The sequence below is a fragment of the Zingiber officinale genome, chromosome 3A (assembly GCF_018446385.1).
Source record: "Zingiber officinale cultivar Zhangliang chromosome 3A, Zo_v1.1, whole genome shotgun sequence".
Classification (NCBI taxonomy): domain Eukaryota; kingdom Viridiplantae; phylum Streptophyta; class Magnoliopsida; order Zingiberales; family Zingiberaceae; genus Zingiber; species Zingiber officinale.
Genome location: NC_055990.1, coordinates 38,367,046 through 38,386,487, shown reverse-complemented (window position 1 = coordinate 38,386,487; position 19,442 = coordinate 38,367,046). Strand labels below are relative to the sequence as shown.

The window sequence follows — 19,442 nt, the reverse complement described above, 5'->3', positions numbered from 1 at the left end:
GCCCGATTGCTCACCCAACGCTGAGAAGCTATCGACGCCGATCACCTTCGCCCGATCGACGCCGTCGACACCAGAGTACTGGACGGCGGGTGGCTAGGGAGTCCCCCGAACGACAACATCATCATCAGCCGAGGGCCAATCCCCGAGTCTCACAGGAGCGAGTGAGACCGTCCGCTCGGGAGGAAGAAAACAGGAGCAACACTGCTCGAGGCGAGATTAGCATCACTGCTGGTGGACCAACAGGCGGTGACTCAAACCGGGCCAGAAAGTTATACGCTCGGCAGCTAAGGATCCATGAAGTAGGTTGCGGTCAGGAGCAAGCACAGGGCTCTGAGATCAGTTTCGGGCCCAGAGACCTTGAAGGAGTTGAAGTACCGCATGACGACGCACTCATCATCCGGGCAGTAATAGCAAATTATACTATTCACCGCATATTCATTGATACAGGTAGCTTGGTCAACATTATTTTTAAGAAGGCGTTCGATCAACTACAAATTGACCGAGCCGAGTTGCTGCCTATGACAACCCCGCTGTACGAATTTACTGACAATGAGGTTCTGCCGGTCAGGCAAACCAGGTTAGCCATCTCGCTCGGAGAGGAGCCGTTGCGGAGGACGCGGACCACAAACTTTATTGTGGTCGATGCCCCCTCCGCCTACAATGTGATACTGGGGCGACCGGCTCTCAACGAGTTCCGGGCAGTCGTCTCAACCTTCTATCAAAAGATCAAATTTCCTGTTGAGGACAAGGTGGGAGAAGTCCGCAGCTATCAGCTGGCCGCCCGGCGATGTTATGTGGAGATGATCCGAGCTGAATCGAGGTCCGCTTGGAAAACTCCGCGCCTTGAGGTAAACTCCATAATCGAAAAGCCTCCGTCCTTAGTTTATGAAGAAAAGGAAGAGGTGCAGATCTAGGATGGCAAACTGGGAGCCACCACGTTCATCTCTTCCGACCTGGAGACGAACCAGAAGGAAGATCTAATCAGTTGCCTGCGGCACAACCATGATGTCTTTGCATGGTCAACTCACGAGCTACCATGTGTCCGGCCAAGCGTCGCGCAGCATGAGCTCCACGTCCGGCCAGACGCTTGGCCAGTGAAGCATAGGAAGCGAGACTTCAGTGCGGAGCAGAACGTCATCATCCGAGCGGAAGTGGAGAAGCTCCTGGAAGCCGGCCACATATGGGAGGTGTAGTTCCCAAGCTGGCTCGCGAATATGGTACTGGTCTCCAAGCCGAGCAATAAGTGGAGGGTCTGCATCGACTTCAGGGATCTGAATAAGGCGTGCCCGAAAGACTTTTACCCTCTGCCCCGAATTGACCAGATGGTGGATTCGACTGCAGGATGCGAGCTGATATGCATGCTGGATGTCTATCAAGGTTACCACCAAGTACCGCTCGCCCGAGAGGATCAGGAGAAAAGTGAGCTTCATTACGGCGGACGACACCTACTGTTACAACGTAATGCCATTCGGACTGAAGAACACCGGTGCCATATACCAGCGGCTCATGAACAAGGTGTTCCAGAATCAGATCGGGTGAAACTTAGAGGTATATGTTGACGACATACTTATTAAATCAATTCGGGCAGCCAACCTTTGTGCAGATATAGAAGAAACCTTCCAGACGCTGAGGACGTACGGAGTCAAGCTGAATCCCCAAAAGTGTCTATTCGGAGCAAGGAGCGGTCGCTTTCTGGGGTACATCATTACCAAGCGGGGCATAGAGGCGAATCCCAGCAAAGTGAAGGCACTGCAGGACATGCCGCCTCCCAGAAACTTGAGGGAAGTGCAACGCCTTACCGGTCGGATAACGGCCTTGCCACGGTTCATCACCAAAACGACTGATCAGAGCTTGCCTTTCTTCAAGATTCTGCGCCGAGCCACCAAATTCCAATGGGATAGAGAATGCGACCAGACATTTGAGGAATTAAAGGTTTATCTAAACTCTTTGTCTGTATTAGCTAAGACCAACATTGGCGAGACGCTCCGCATCTACTTATCCTCGACCGAGCATGCTGTAGGCTCGGCGTTAGTACGACAGGACGGCGAAGAACAACCCGTGTATTTTCTGAGTCACATTCTAAAGGATGTTGAGTCCCGCTACACCGGTCTCGAAAAGCTTGCCTTTGCGCTAGTCCTCGCCGCTCGGAGGCTTCGACCTTATTTCCTCGTGCACACGATAAACGTCATGACGAATAGCCCTTTAGGGAGAGTTCTTCTCAACCCGGAGGCGTCCGGACGGCTGATTAAGTGGACAACCGAGCTTAGTAAATTTGGTATCCAGTACCAACCCCGCACGACCATTAAGGCCAAATCATTGGCGGACTTCATCACCGAAGTGCAGAATCCCGAGCCCGAAGCTTTATGGAGAGTATATGTGGATGGGTCATCCACTCGACTCGAGAGTGGTATTGGTATTCTATTAATCTCCCCTCAAGAAGAGCGGATGCATCTGTCCGTCCGGCTGGACTATCAGGCAACCAATAATGAAGTAGAATATGAAGCCCTCATAGCGGGATTACAGACTGCTCGGCATGTGGGAGCGAGCCGAGTAATGATCTACTCAGACTCTCAGCTTGCCACTCAGCAGCTCTTAGGATCCTTCGATATAAACAACCCCAGACTCAGGCTCTACGCGGAAGCTTTCGAAAGGCTCAAAACCAACTTTTGTGAGGTTGTCATACAGAAGATCCCCCGAGCGGAGAACCAAGTGACAAATGAATTGGCCAAACTTGCAAGTTCAATAATGTCGATCGTCATCCAACAAATGATTGAGCATGTAGCCTTAGTGGCTCACATTGACAGGATGGAGGGCCTCACGTTCCTAAACGACTGGAGGACGACCATAATGGAATTTTTACGATCTGGAGCTACGCCATCCGATCGGGAAGAGGCCCAGTTGCTGAGAAGGAAAGCCGGACAGTTCACCCTCATCGGGGATTAGCTCTACAAGAAGGCTTTCGCCCGACCATTACTAAAATTCGTCAGCTCGGAGGACGCGGAATACATACTACAAGAAGTACATCAAGGGTCTTGTGGAGGACACCCGGGCGACCGCTCATTGGCGAAGAAGATTCTGCTAGCTGGGTACTTTTGACCGACCCTCCAGGAAGATGCCGCTCGGATCGTTGCCACTTGCCTTTCCTGTCAAAAATATCACAACTCCACCCACTGGCCCACTGAGGAGATGAAGGCATCTATAGTCTCCTGCCCGTTCGACCAGTGGGGCATGGATATTGTGGGACCTTTTCCGATGACGACCGGGCAACGAAAGTTTTTACTTGTGGCGGTGGACTACTTCTCCAAATGGGTCGAGGCCGAGCCATTGGCAAAAATAGACGAGCAGATGGTCAAGAAGTTCATCTGACAGCACATAATATGTCGGTTCGGCATTCCACGCCGGCTCGTGTCCGACAATGGACGACAGTTCGTCGGACAGCAGTTCCGAGAATGGTGCGAGGGGTACGGTATTCAGCAACGTTTCACCTCTGTAGCCTATCCGTAAAGCAACGGGTAGGCCGAGGTCGCTAATCGGGAGATCCTTTGGATTCTTCGAGTTCGGCTCGACCGTGTTGGTGGCAGCTGGGCAGATGAACTCCCAGGTGTGTTATGGGCGATTCACACTACCCATAAGGAGAGAACGGGGGTCACGCCTTTCCACTTGGTGTACGAAGGAGAGGCTATCGTTCCCGTAGAGGTCGGAGTAGAATCCGATCGGGTGCAACAATACGACGTGAGTAACACCGAGCGGAGGCAGCTGGAGCTGGACTTGATAGATGAGGCGCGAGCCAAAGCAGCCGTCCGGCTAATGGTGTACCGGCAGAGAATGAAGCAAAATTACAATAGGCGAGTAATTCCCAGGGCATTCCAGGTCGGCGACCTTGTATGGAAGAAGTAAAAGCCGGTCGACGATGTGAGCAAGCTGGAAGCTCCTTGGGACGGGCTCTTCAAGGTTGTTGAAAAGCTTTGATCGGGTGCCTATTATCTTGAAGACGAAGACGGATGACAGCTAGAGCGACCATGGAGCGCTAACTATCTCTAACCGTACCGAGCTGGTTGAAAGGTGTGCCAATGTAATTCATTAAGTGTATTTCCGTTCTTCGGTATCCTTTGATTGCAGGAAGGAATTCATGAAACACAAGGGTATAACCAGTTTGCGTCGAACGGCTACACTCCATCAAACCGTCGCGCAGCGACGTTAAACTCCAGAGTCGGACCGGCGACTATAAACCCCCCGGTCTGAAGACCGTCGAGCAGTGACGTTAAACTCCAGAGTCAGACCGGCGACTATAAACCCCCCGGCCCGAAGACCGTCGAGCGGCGACGTTAAACTCTAGAGTCGATCCGGCGACTATAAACCCCTCGGCCTGAACACCGTCAAGCGGCGACGTTAAACTCCAGAGTCAGATCGACGACTATAAACCCCCCGGCCCGAAGACTGTCGAGCGACGATGTTAAACTCCATATTCGAACCGGCAACTATAAACCTCCCGGCCTGAAGACCGTCGAGCGGCGACGTTAAACTCTAGAATCGGACCGGCGACTAAAACCCCCCGGCCTGAAGACCGTCGAGTAGCGACGTTAAACTCTAGAGTCAATCCGGCAACTATAAACCCCCCGGCCTGAAGATCGTCGAGCGGCGACGTTAAACTCTAGAGTCGAACTGGCGACTATAAACCCCCGACCCAAAGATCGTCGAGCGGCGACATTAAACTCTAGAGTCGGACCGGCGACTATAAACCCCCCAGCCTGAAGACCGTTGAGCGGCGACGTTAAACTCTAGAGTCAGACCGGTGACTATAAACCCCCCGACCCGAAGACCGTCGAGCGGCGATGTTAAACTCTAAAGTCGATTTGACGACTATAAACCCCCCGGCCTGAAGTCCGTCGAGCGGTGACATTAAACTCTAGAGTCGATCCGGCGACTATAAACCCCCCGGCCTGAAGACCGTCGAGCGGCGACGTTGAATTCTAGAGTCGATCCGGCGACTATAAACCCCCGACCTAAAGACCATCGAGCAACGACTATAAAGCTCCGCCTTGGCATCACTTCAATCTGACATAGGCCTAATGGAAAATGGGTGGTCTGGTACTCGCTTGTCGAATAACAGCTCGAAGATCAAAAGGAGGTTCTCACGGATTTGATAGCGATCAAGGAAATAGATAGCTCACTCGGATACACAACAATGGAACAAGCAAACAAGGGAAAGCCCAAAAAAGTTCATTCATCAAAATAGGCTGAGCGGCGAGTACATGCAGTAAGATAGGTTGAACGACCAGTACATAATAGCAAGTTTACTCGAGATAACCAAAAATCTCATCAGGGATCGTGGTCAGAAGCTCGGCATGGTCACGGACCGGAATGGTGAAATCCTCGGGAAGACGGCCCTTTGTCTTTAGATAGTCAACTGTGGCGGTGATGGCCAACTCGAAAGCATGGACGAGCCGAGCGCAAGCTTTTTCAACAAATTTCTCCGAGCGGATGTAGTTCTGCTGCATGCCAATAAATCGACTTGGCTCGGTCTCCTGATATTCTTGGAGGGCAGCTCGGGAAGCCTCCAGTGCGTCTTGAAGGGTCTTCAGGTCAGCCTGGAGAGCGATCACCTCCGCCGAGTGGCCAGCCTTCTCGGCGGTAAGTAGATTAGTCAACTCCTTGACCTTCTGCTCGAGCGCTCAGGCCTCGACATTCTTTACCTCCAGGTCGGTGACGACCCTATTCTTCCTGGAGGTAGCCAAGTCAATCTTTTTGTCATAAGTCTTCACTTGGGTCTCGAGCCGGTCCACCATAGTTTGCAGGCCCGAAGATTTGTGTTGCTCAGCCTCCAACAGTTTCTTGGTCTTGTCAAGCTCCGCCTGTTGCACGGCGTAAGGGGGGCCTTGAGGGGGAGCCCTACCAGAGACCTTGATCTTTTTGAACTCCTCTTCAAGGAGAGCCAAGCGGTGGCATACCACTATACTTTCCACCCAATACTGCAACCAGGTTAAAAGGGAAATAGTCAGTACCGAACAGAAAGGAAGAAATGAAGGCTTGTGATAAAAGTTACCCCGGTGATTTGTTGCAGATAGCTGTTGCCGAGCAACCCTGGGGGCATCAAAGCAACACGCGCCCGGGCGTCCTCCCAGACCTTCGCCAGCGGTCCCGGGATGGTTATTTGTTGTTCGGGGCTCATCGGCCGCTCAGCCGCCTGCAGATATTCCTCCGTTAGTAGGTGAAGGATGTCCTTGATTGTCTTGCGTCCGCTCAGTACAGACTGAGCAGACGCTGAAGGGGCGGAAGACTGGTCGACCGGTTCAGAGCGAATAAGAGATCGCCTGATTACTCGTGAAGCCGGAGGGAGTGAGCTAAGAGGCTGAGCAGCGACGGGGTCGAAAGGACAATCTCCATGAGATGGGGTCCGGTCAGAAGACAGCGCCTCCACAGTCGCTGGAGCTAGTGGAGGAGGATCGTCCATCTGCTCGGACACGTGAACGACTGAGGTGGCCGAGCGGGTTGGTGTGCCTGTTCGGCGGCATTTGCGTCCAACCAACGGGAGTTCGTCATCAGAAGACTCAACTTCCTCGGGCCGAGTGGCCGGTTGAGTACTCGACGGAGCGGTCTCTCCAGCTGCATCAGTAGTGACCGTTCGAGCGACAGACACATCGCCCACCGACTGCACCTCTTCGCTCTCGCCTTCATGAGAGACGACCGGGGTGATGCCGAGTCTCTCCGCCTCCTGCACTGCAGCCGCCTCTATCTTGGCAGCCTTGCGTTTCAGCATGCCGAGCACCACCGATTTCATCATGGTCTCAGCTGCAAGAAAGAGTAAAGAAATCAGTTAGACCCAAAGAAAAGGAGAGAAAGTTTTTCTTACCAGGGTTGTTCAGAAGCCACGTTCAGATCGGGCTTAAGTCGAATAGATACAACATCCCTTCGGGCAGCAACTTATGGATGTCCAGCTTCAGCCCGGCCAGCAGGTTAGTCGCGTGTAGAAAAGCGGGCTCGGTCCTATACCTATTCAGGTCGGGGGGAGGCAGCAACAAAGTTTGCCATTGGGTTCGGAAAGGTGGCGGCTCATGAAAACTCAAAAAGAAAAAATAGTCCTTCCAGTGCTTGTTGGAGGTAGGCATTTTATCAAAGAAAACCAAGCCGATCCGAGCTTGAAACAAGAAGGTGTCCAGCTCAGACTGCTTGGGATAGTAAAAATAATGAAAAATCTGAGGCTTAAGGGGGATGTTGTGCACTCGGAAGAGCACAACTACGCCGCATAGCAGCCTGAAGGAGTTGGGCACAAGCTGGCCGAGCGGAATGCGAAAGTAGTTACACACTTCTAGGATGAATGGTGGATTAGAAACCTAAGGCCAGCTACGAATTGGTCACGGAAGAAGGTAACAGTGCCGGCCGACGAGTCATGAGGCTGGTCGGACGGCTCGACCAGGGTAAGTTTGTGGTCAACAGGGATGTCATATGCATTGATCAGTTTAAAGGCATCTCCCGAGTCGAACCGACTCTCCATGGCTTGATACCAAAGGCCGGGAGAGGGGGCGGACGAATTGGCCATGATCGGAAAATGAAAACACAAAAGGTTCGTCGAAAAGATTGACGGAAAGAGCAACGATAGAGGCGACGCCAAGGAAAGCAAAGGGAAGCAAACGCGAAAACAAGAGAGGATCAGAGAGCTTACAAAAGAAAACCTAGAGGGAGGTAGAAGATCGCCAGATCGCTGAAGGTTAGGGAAGTCGAAGAAGCACGCGGAGGCAGTGACGATGGAATAGAAGTCGACGCCGGTGCTTTATAAACATGGGGCTCAATCAACCTTAGCCATCCGATCTAGGTCATCGGAATCGAAGTTGGCATCTGATCATTGAATTCAAACCACCGCCTGTCCCATCGGAGCTGATGCCCTCGCCGTACGATGACGGCGGTGGGGCCACGTGGTGACAGGTTAGGGGGCGGCATTTAATGAACGCCATTACGCGAGTGTGGGAGCGTGCTCGACCTTAATGGCAAGGATTTGCATGAATTTCGAGAAGATCCTGAAGACGTCAGCATTAATCGCCCTCGAATCGGCAAGCCAATCAGCGGCAAGCAAAACTTTCCAAGGCCTAGCAGGTAGGCCGTCGAGCGGCTGCCTGGCGGCCTCACAGTGCCCAAACAGAGAATCACTCTCTTTAGTGGCCGAGCGGCCGATACACCACCAAACTAGCAGTCCAGTCAGTCGGACTTTCAGCCTCCTTTGACTAGACTTGAGGGGAAGACATGTGATCCGGTGATGAAGAAGAGGGCCTAACCGTACAGTGGTCAACGACACGTGGAAGTCAAAGTCAAGATGGGCAACCTAATATTTTTGCCGAGCGATCGACCGTGATAGCGCCCCGGTCGGCGCGAAGACAGCTCGATCGCAGGTCAGGTTTCCGATGCTCAGGGGTTCTCGTATGAAAGAGTCGATTCACCGAGCAGCATGTCCGCTCGGCCGAGCTACCGAACAACTAAGGCTACATGCCCGTCCGAGTATGCGACCGAGCGGCTCACCCGCTCGACCTAGTAATAGACGAGAGAGAAGAGGACAAAATGGACAGCTGGCGATATCCTTCTCGAGACATGCGCCGTCGACAAATAGCATGGTCGGCGACCAGACCGGACAGAAGATCGTACGGTGGAAGTTTCCACTGTCATGTCGGAGATATGCTCGGATGGTTGCGGTATGGCGTCAGACACACTTTTCTGACACGTCCATTTTGAGGTATGCTTTGAGGAGCGTGCACGCCTCGGGAAGCATGCACGCCCCCCCGGATCCTATATAAGGACTCCTAGACTTCGACGGAGGTATGTGCAATTCTTCACTATAGCTACAGTCTCGTTACTCTGCTTCTACTTCATCTCGTTGTCGCCTGACTTGAGCGTCGGAGGGTCGTCGCTGGGAACCCCTTCTCGACTCGGCTTTGTTGCAGGTTCGCCGGAGGTCCACGCCATCTTGGAGGTCATATGAAGACAGCAACGAGTGCCACGTCCCCAGCGCCCGTCGACTCGACTCTCGGACAAGATCAACCGGGATTCACCAAATGGCAAATGTAGGACTGGACATACAGATCTGGATTTACAGGGCGACCAATACAAGCCAGGAAATGCGCCCGGGAATGCATGTATGTGCTCACAGGTCAAGAGTTGCAGTTACGAGGACCCAGTCCAGGATTAATGGATCGAGGCGGGCACGCACTATACGACAATCAAGTCAGGGAATCGTAACAACCTGTCAAAGAATAATCATCGCATGTCAGGAAATATACTAACGGTCTAGGGCTCATTGCCCACTGATCCTTTCTCAGACCTATAGGAGGATTTCATGTGCTATTCACCGCCAGACAAATCCTGACACCCGGCATTCCCTGACATTCGTCAAACTCCAGAAGTACCCATTGCCATATAAAGAGGGAGGCTTTTTCCTTACGCGGGTACACTCACTCATCTTTTCACATTCATCCTTTACCTTTCGTCCTTTCGTTTCATTGTACTTCCGGGGAAAAGTATCTGACTTGAGTGTCGGAGGGCCTGCCCCGGAGACTTTTTCCCTGATTTTTGATCTCTAACGACCTGGGTGCTTGTCTGAATGTGCGCAGGAGACCCTCGCCTCATCGTCTTTGTCATCACCCCTCGTCACTCATCCGTGGAAACCTTTCCGATAAGTGCCAGGTCAATAAGGCATCTCCACGACTTTCCGTCAACAACAAGGACAACACAGTCAGTCTCTATCCGACTCAACTTCTGGACGGGTTTATAAAGCATCTGAATTTTGTTTTTCAAATTCAATAACAAAATACATGAGACACAGATGAGCTGCAATCTCAAGCTCTCCTACAAATTATACATGTTTCTTGATAAATATACATTTCCCTGAGTTCCTTTCCCTGTATCTTCCCTTCCGAGCAGTAAGTAATCAAACATCACATTCACACAAACACTCGAACTAAACCGCCGCCATCAATCTTCATCCTCAGAGAGTGTAGTGCTGCTGGATCGTGTCGATATCCAACCCCTTCAGCTTCACCACGGAATCAACGTGCCCTTTCAGTGTGTGTAGCTCCCTTAGCCTGCATCGAATTAACCGCTTAAGCTAATTTCCTCATATGTGGAGATTGCTCGAAGAAGTTGTTGGTCAAGAGAGACTAGTTACCGGGCAATCTCGGCGCGCCGCTTGGCTTGCTCGGCGATTTCCGACAGCTCCCGGTAGTTGTTGTTGTTGTTGTCGTTGTTGAAGAGCTCCGACGTGTTGGCTGGCTGAAGGCCGTGCAGAGTGCGTTGTGCCGTCGCCCACTGTGCTTCCCTCTCTTCCTTCCCGTAATCATTCTTGTTGGTGAACGCAATCTGCATCGATCATGGATAGGTTTTTGAAGTAGGAACGCGAAATTAATGTATTGGGGTTTCAGCCCGATCGAAGAGGCGATCTCTCACCTTGTTGTCGAGCAGGTTGCCCCAGGCCCTGCCGGTGAGAGCGTATCGGATGATGAACTTGAGGACGTCGAGAGGGAAGAAGGTGATCAAACTGTAGATCCAGATGACCAGTGCCCATCCCCAGCCCATCCCTTGGATCCTAGCGAACTCCCATGATGCGTACACCGCGATCAGCGTGGCCACCTTTCATCGATCAGTTCGTGATTGATCAAGTCGATTGAGCAAGAGTTGGAGGAAAAGTGTGCAAGATCGAGTAATGAGATTACTAGTTGGGCGGCGAGGAAGGCAACGACGAGTAGAAAGCCAGGGCGCTCGACAAAAGACCAGCTCCTGGACCTGGTGACGAAGATGAGCGCTTGGCTGATGATGCTCACTTGGAGATACAGAGCAGCCACCATCTGGTCAGGGCTGTCCCTGATCTGCCTCACGCCGAACTTTTCCTGTTTTCGATCGATATATCCATAACGCGATAGATCAATCGAACTGTAAATGGCTTCTTTTGTGTCTTTGGGTGGCGTCGAGTACTCACAGGGAAGAAGTCTGTATCATGGGCGAGGTAGAAGAAGATGACGGTCATTATGGCGAGGTAGGCGCCGAGGACGACGCCGGTGGAGAAGATCTCGCCGAGTTTCCATGAGTCCGGCAAGGGGGAGGGCTTGACCCTGTCCTTGGAGATGGTCATGATGGTGCCGTCGTTGAGGATGGCGATGATGAGGACCATGAAGGGGGAGAAGTCGAAGCGCCAGATGAGGGCGATGAGAAGGAAGCCAAGGACGATGCGGATGGTGATGGAGACGGCGTAGATGGTGTAGTTCTTCATCCGCTGGAAGATGGCGCGGCTGGTCAGCACCGCGCTCACGATCACGCTCAAACCAGGCTCTGTCAGCACGATGTCGGAGGCGCTTCGGGCGGCGTCCGTCGCGTCCGCCACCGCGATGCCGATGTCCGCCTTCTTCAGTGCCGGAGCATCATTGACGCCGTCACCGGTCATACCACAGATGTGCTTCCTATCTTGCAACCTCTTCACGATCTCATACTTGTGCTCTGTGTGCCACAAATTGTTATCGACTGATCCACTAGCGGTTGCATTAATTGTTCTTTCAATGAGTAAATTTATTTCCAATTACCGGGGAAGACTCCGGCAAAGCCGTCGGCCTTCTCGATGAGTTCGTCAATGTTGAGCCCGCTGATGTCGGCGTTCTTGTCGCCGAGTAGGGTGGAGGAGGGGTACATGTTGGTGCCCATGCCGAGCCTGCGACCGGTCTCCTTGCCGATGGCGAGCTGGTCACCGGTGATCATCTTGACGTTGACGCCAAGGTGGAGAGCGCGGCGGATGGTCTCAGCGCTGTCGTGCCTCGGAGGATCGAAGAGGGGCAAGAGACCTATGAATTGCCACGGTCCGCCGGCGCTCTCCTTGCTAGCTTCGGGGACCTCCTGCCTGGCGACGCCGAGCGAGCGGAGGCCGCGGTCAGCGAAATTGTCGATAAACTGGTGGACCTTCTTCCCGTCTTCATCGTTCAGCTTGCAAAGGTCAATGATCTGGCGCAACGTACAAAAATCGCGTGTTGATTAGAGAAGATGAAGCATTGGTCGATCCAAATCAAGCACAATTACTTGCTCAGGTGCTCCCTTGCTCGATCTGTGCCATTTCCCTTTGGAATCGATGTAGGTGATTGCAGTGCGCTTGTCGACGGGATTAAACGGCAGGAAGTGGACCTCTTGGATTCCTGCACGCGCCTGCAAGAACAAATTAGAATCACCAGCCCCGATCAATCACGAACAAACCGAGACATTAAGGAACAAACGATCACAAATATACCTCTTTGGGGTCACCCAACATGTTAACAATGGAGGCATCAATGGCGTCCTGGTTCTCCACCCTCGAAGCCCTCGCAGCAAACAGGAGCACCGTATCCCTGTCCGCGCCATTGGCGAACACCTGAAAGGAACCCAAATTTTACATTTTTGGAATACAACTGTCAAAACGAAATGTACAGTGATAATGAAGTTTTGTGGTTGAAGCATTTCCTCAATCAGGCTCTTGTCGACAGTGAGTTTGTTGAGCGTGAGCGTCCCGGTCTTGTCGCTGCAGAGCACATCCATGCCGGCCATCTCCTCGATGGCAGTCATTCGCTTGGTGATGGCTCCCTGCTCCGACAGCCGATGGGATCCGATGGCCATGGTGACCGACAGCACGGTGGGCATGGCGATGGGGATGCCACCGATGAGCAGGACGAGGAGGTTGTCGATGCCGTCCCGGTACCGACGGCGTTGGACGGGGTACATGACGATGATCTCGACGACCATGCCGACGGCGATGGAGCAGATGCAGAAGTTTCCGATGGCGGTGAGCACCATCTGGAAGTGGCCGACGTTGTTGGTGCTGTCGACGAGGTGGGCCGCCTTGCCGAAGAAGGTGTGGACGCCAGTGGCAATGACGACAGCCTCGATCTCTCCCTGCTTGCAGGTGGAGCCGGAGAAGACCTCGGCACCCGGGTACTTCGTGACGGGCAGGGACTCTCCGGTGAGGGCGGACTGGTCGATCTTGAGAGGATCGCCCTCCAGGAGTCGGGCATCCGCGGGACGATGTCGCCCAGCTTGATGCTGACGATATCGCCAGGGACGAGGATGGCCGCCTCCTGCTCCGTCCACTTGCCATCCCTCAGCACCTGCGCCAAAACCAGTCGCGTTCCATCTTTTGCTCAGCAACCGTTCACCTCCATGGCGTGTCACGTATTACCAAATTGTACCTTGGTTTTGGGAGCAAGGCCAGCCATGAGCGCCGCCGCCGCATTGCCGGCGTTGTTCTCCTCGATGAAGCTGATGGTGGAGTTGATAAAAAGGAGCACCACGATTCCCACAAAATCTTGCCAATCCGGTGCCTCGCCCTGCAGCAAATCGATATTTATTACAGGATTAAAACCATTGACCAGCAACAAAATCACAAATAAATCACAGGTTTTTGTTTTCCTACCCCTCCATTAGCCAAAACAATGGCCATAATGGCAGCAATCTCCATCACCCATGAGAGCGGATTCCACATGAATCCTAAGAACTTGAGAAACTTGCTTTCCTATCACAAACATCGTTAAGGGAGAAACCAAAAAAAAAAAAAAATCAATCTTTAATTATCTAAACCCCAAAAAGATGTTTTTTTTTTTTAAAAAAAAAATCGCAATAGCACCTTTTTCTCCTCGAGCTTATTCGGCCCAAAGATGTTCAGGCGCTTCTCCCCTTCAGCCGACGATAATCCCTCCCTGCTACATTTTAATTGCACAAACACTTCGTCCACCGGAATGCTCTCCTGGAGAGAGAAATCAAAATGAAACCGAAAGGCAAGCTCGATCAACGAAGAATAAGATTATGAAGATCTGAAGAATCAATTACCAGATCAACTGTCTCATTCTTGATCTGCTCCAAGTCTATGCCGCCTCCCTCCGCCATCTAATCGGCGACCGTCGCCACCCTACGAATTTGGTTTGGATTTTTTTTCTTCGATTTGGATTTTTTTTTCTTTTCCTTTCGGGATAAAACTGCTTGCGAAGGAGAAAAAGTAATTAAAACACAATCGTTTGATGTCTCAAATGTGTGCAGGGAAGATCGGAGGCGGCATTCCTCGATCGGTTTTTCTTATTGTTGACGATCGCGGAAGCAAGCAGTTAAGGGAGAAGGAGAGAAAGCGGGAGAATTTATGCGATGGCGGGAACGCCATTCGCGGGCCACGCTTCGCGGGCCGTCGCTCCTCGCTTACGAATCTACCGTGGCGCGACAAATCGAGGCGGGGCGTCTGCTGGCCGTTGCAAATTATAACGTCAGACAGAATTTTTAATAGGCTTAAATACTTTTAACCTCCCTGCATTTTTAATTAAGCATTTAATCCTCGTTATCAAAGCTAAATATTAAAAAAATTATAAAAAGACAATTATATCCTTATCTTTTTATAATATATATTTTTAATAATTTTGAAAAGAAAAAGAAATTATATTGAAGTGACCTTTATATCCTTGGATAAAAAATAAAAAAAATTAAACAAGGCTAATTAACAATTTAGATCATGCTTCGCTTTCTCTCGTAGCGAAAAAAAATGAAAATTTACCTTCCGAATCGCAAGTAATATCGAAGAGAAAGTTGAAAATTGAAAGAGAAATCTGTGTTGCAATCTTGGAAGATTGAGTCGAATTGGGATCTTTTCGAAATTGACATCGTTTGTGTTTTCCCCAGAGAAAAATATCCATTTTTAGGTATTTATAGAGTTAGGGTTTGAAACACAGTATACGTTGATGCTATTTTTTGACTATTGATTGTATAAAAATGAATTATATTAAATTTCTTTTGATTTCATGACTGATATAAGTGATACTATGGTTCAATTCGATTAAGTACATGATTGACTTAAAATATATAAAACTCTATTTAATTGTACATGTTTACAGTGGGTTGAGTAGAGTATATGTGTGTGATCATGAAGATCATGATATGAAAACGTTGACATGTGTATGGTCCATTCTCTATTACTGTAAAGTTTCATTTATTTATTATCCAAGTTGTCTATTTGTCTATTTCTCCAATGATTTTTTATTACATATGTTATGTTATTTGTCTATTTGCCTATTTGTCTCTTTGTCTCAAATTCATCATTAATATTTTTACACTTTTCCTAGTTCTTTCTATCAGTTGGATGCACAAATACAATGTTTACTTTGGAATTGCACTACGGTGGTAAATTTCAGAGAAAAGATGATGATTGGGAATATGTTGGAGGTGAGGTGGTCTTTATAGAGAGAGTTGATCCTGATTATATGTCACTGTTAGAATTACAAGATGTGTTAAAGCAGATGAAGCTCCCTGTACATATTCCTATCTATGTTAGGGGCTTTGGTCCTGAACTCAAGAAATTAAGTGGGAATGATTGTATGTTTGAAATGTTTGGCTTTTACATGGATAAACCTCATATTAAGCTATACATAAGAGACTTGAAAGATAGATTGGAAAAACTATCTAATCAGTATGGTGTTAATGAAGCTGAGACTATTGTAGGCATCCCAAGCAATGCTAATTTTGCTTCTCAATGCATGTATACTTTAAATAGTGAGCAAATTTTAAATCAGGAGTCAACACACACAGGTCATGAAAAATACCAAAATATTTATGGATCTAATAATGATACTGAAACTGGGGGTGTAAATGAGGATTTACGAAGTGAGGATCTTGATGATACATATGTAGGACATTTCGATGCTTTCACTAATGATGATAGTGACATAGAGTACTTTCTAGATGGTGATAGTTTAAGTGACCATTACGGGATTGATAGAGAAAGTGAATCAGCTAACAGTAACTTAGGAGAATATGCTGAATATGTAAATCTAATTTCTAGTGATTATTCTGATTTCATATTTATGAAGGTAAATGAGCAGCTTGTAGAGGTAGATCAAATCGGCGATGATGAGAAATTAGAAGAAGTTATTCATTCATCCGATGAGGAAAATGCTATTGAGTTCCCTAAGTTCATTGAAGAAAGAGATATGGATAACCCTGAGATGACTGTTGGATTAATTTTTCCAAGTGTCCATATTTATAGAAAGGCACTTAGAATGTACTCAATTAAAAAAGGGTTTAAGATAAAATTGACAAAGAATGAAAAGAACAAAATGTGTGGAAAATGTAAAAAGGAGTGTGGATGGAAGATTTATGCTAGCATTTATAAGAAGTCAGCTCAAATTCAAATTAAATCAATTGTTGGGACTCCACACAGGTGTAAGTGGTCATTTAGAAATAGGAATACCAATTCCAAATGGCTAGCCAATCATTTCATAAGAGAGTTTGCTGGTAACCCAAAATGGAATGCTACTAGTTTCAGAAATGTTGTGAAAAGAAAGTTTAGGCTACATGTGCAACCATGGCAGGCTTATCGAGCTAGACAACAAGCATTTAAAATGATTCAAGGTGAGCATAAAGATCAATATACTAGGTTGAGAGATTATTGTGCTACCATACTTGAGAAAAATCCAGGGTCACTAGCCATTGTACAATCTGAAATTACAGTTGCGGGTAGAAATCCAGTATTTCAAAGACTGTTTCTCATGTTTTATGCACAAACACAAGGGTTCTTGGAAGGGTACAGACCAGTAGTTGGCCTAGATGGGTGTCATTTAAGGGGAGTTTTTGGAGGCCATTTATTACACTCAGTGGCAAGGGATGCAAATAATCAGATGTACCCACTAACTATAGTTGCTGTGGAGTCATAGTGCAAAGATAGTTGGTCTTGGTTTTTGGAATTGTTATCACAACAAATTGGCTCACCAATGGATAGGGGGATAGTGTTCATTTCTGATCGACAAAAGGTAGTTCACAGTACTATAATAATATGCATATTTCATTTACATTTTCCTTTAGTATGATGTTAACATATTATTTGACCCCTTTTTTTTTAGGGACTGGTTGAGACCTTTGAGGAAATGTATCCAGGTGTTAAACACAGATTCTGTGTATGACACTTATATGCCAATTTCAAGCTGAGGTTTAAGGACAAGATGTTGAGGAACATACTTTGGACTGTAGCTAGAGCTTATACACAAGATAAATGGGAGCAAAAAATGGATGAACTTAAAAATGTTGATCAAGAGGCTTATAAGTGGCTTTCTCAAATTCCATCTCACTTATGGGCAAGGTGCTTTTTTGGGACGCAAAGTAAGTGTGATTTACTTAGCAATAACATCAATGAGTCATTCAACAAATACATAAATGCAGCTAGAGATGACCCTATTTTAACAATGATGGAGACAATTAGGAGAATGCTAATGTGTAGGTTTCAAGAAAAAAGAGAATGGATTAGTAAGGTGAAAGGGAATATTTGTCCTAAGATAGGAGAAAAAATTAAGAAAAAATTACAAGAAATCTAATGATTATGCTGCTTTGTATGCGGGGCAAGAGGTGTGGGATGTCAAAACCTACCATCAAAACTATGTTGTTCATTTAAATAGGGCAAGTTGCACTTGTCAAGAGTGGGACATAACTAGAATTCTTTATCCACATGCATGTTCTGCATTACTCCATTCACAGAATCTGGAGTTTGAAAATTATGTGCATTCCTATTACTTTGTATCATGTTACCAAAGATACTACCAACACTTGATCATGCCTATACCAGATCGCAATTTATGGATTAAATCTGGTAGTGAACCTATTGCCCCACCTCTTATTAGAAGAAAACCAGGTAGACCTAAAAAGTTAAGAAGAAAGAGTGCTGATGAAATTTCCCAAAAAAAAAATATGATGTTGAGAGGGTAACAAGGAAAGGATATGCCAAAACCTGCTACAATTGCTTACAGCAGGGACACAATTTAAGATCATGCAAAAATTCGACTCATCCAAACAGCAAGTTGATAAGGAAGAAAACTCAGCAGGTATAAAGTTCTAAAATAATTGTTAGTTTGCTTTTGCACAATCATCTAACTTTTTTATTTTTCTTGGATGTGTAAGATGGTGATAAGTGTTGAAAATCAAGAACCTCAAGGTGATTTCAATTTGAGTGGAGAAGAAGTTGAGAGGGCACATAAAGGAAGGGGCAAGGTTAGTGTTGGAAAAAAAATAGTATAGGAAGTTTTAGGAGTAGAGGAAGGGGAAGAGGCAGAGGAAATGCTGAGATTTGTGGCCAAGATGGTGAAGGGGGCGGAAGGAGAAGAAAGGGGAAAAGCATAGACAATGGAAGAGATGTTAGCAAAGAATATATTGGGAGTTTTAATAGAGGTTGGGGGCAAAATAGTGGACCTTTGAGTGGTATTGGAGTGTGGAATGGAATTGGATATTCTAATATGCGTACATTTGTGACTTTTGACCAGGTAAAATCCAGTTGTTTATCAAATTTTCCCATTTTACAAATATGGAGACATTTCTAATTTTATTGGTTTTTGAAAGGAATTTGACTATTTTCAAGGAGGTAGTGTCGCAAGTGGGAGCAACAATCAAATAGCAGGGACTAATGAAAATCCTCGAGTATGTTTCTTATTCACATTTACTTAGCAATTTGGTTATCTAGTTTTTTCGATCTATGAGCATCATATTATATTTGTTCACAGTTTATACACTTTAATTTTTGTAGCTTCAAGCATATATGCCTGCACGTAGTGAATACTTCCTGTCCACTCAACAATCGTGAAGTGGAATGCATTTTGTCAGGGATGTTGGTCCAGAAAGTGGAGAAAATATATGATCTAGCGTTTCTTTGAGTTATTTTACATGCAAGTTTCATAATTTTGAATAGTATTATGTGTGCTTATGGATTATACTTTTGTGAAGGTTGTACGTTCTAGATGTTGGATTTAATACATTAACTTTTGATTTGTCTCTTCGTATCAAGGTAAATACTTGTAGCAGTTTGTCTTTTTTTTTTGAGGTACAACTAACATAATATGGGTAAAATAGTACTAAAGTTTCTAATACTTTTTCTATTTAGATGCATTTGTTTCAGTTTTCGTTTTTTTTTAATAAATTTTCTCATATCGGGTCAATTTAATGTGTTAATTTTCTTTTTTACCTAGTTAAAATTCTTTTACAAATTTTCTCACATCCGATCAATTTAATGTGTTAATTTTTTTTACCAAGGATATAATCGTCAATTTAATATGTTTTTTCTCTTAAAATTATCATATCACAAAAGAGAATGACACAATTGTCTATTATAATTTTTTTTAACATTTGACTTTTATAAAAAGGAGTTAAATGTTATTTTTTACATAAGGGGGTTAAATGCTACTTGAGAGAAAATAAAGGGGGGTTTAAGGTATTTAAACCTTATTAATATATAAAAAAAAAAGAAAGGATGAAACGATGATGTATAATGTATTATTATATTAAAATTTAAATATTTTGTATTTAACTTTAGCCATAAAAAATGTCAAAATAAGTCAGACCGTGTAGTAAAAAAAAAGGAGAAATTCATATTAAAAAAAGATATTAATGAACCTCTACTTCCGATATCTGTGCATTTTATTTTAAGGAAAAAAAGAGAAAAATTT

At 47.0% G+C, this 19,442-nt stretch overlaps 1 protein-coding gene and 1 pseudogene across 1 annotated transcript; one reads left to right on the top strand and one right to left on the bottom strand.

Moving 5' to 3' along the window:
* Positions 1-3,415: 3,415 nt before the first annotated feature.
* LOC122050358 lies at positions 3,416-3,897 on the top strand. Its single transcript, XM_042611265.1, has 2 exons — positions 3,416-3,466; positions 3,517-3,897. The coding sequence occupies exons 1-2, from the start codon at positions 3,416-3,418 to the stop codon at positions 3,895-3,897; spliced, it is 432 nt and encodes a 143-aa protein (XP_042467199.1).
* Positions 3,898-9,841: 5,944 nt separating this feature from the next.
* LOC122053686 lies at positions 9,842-14,021 on the bottom strand (annotated as a pseudogene).
* Positions 14,022-19,442: the final 5,421 nt, after the last annotated feature.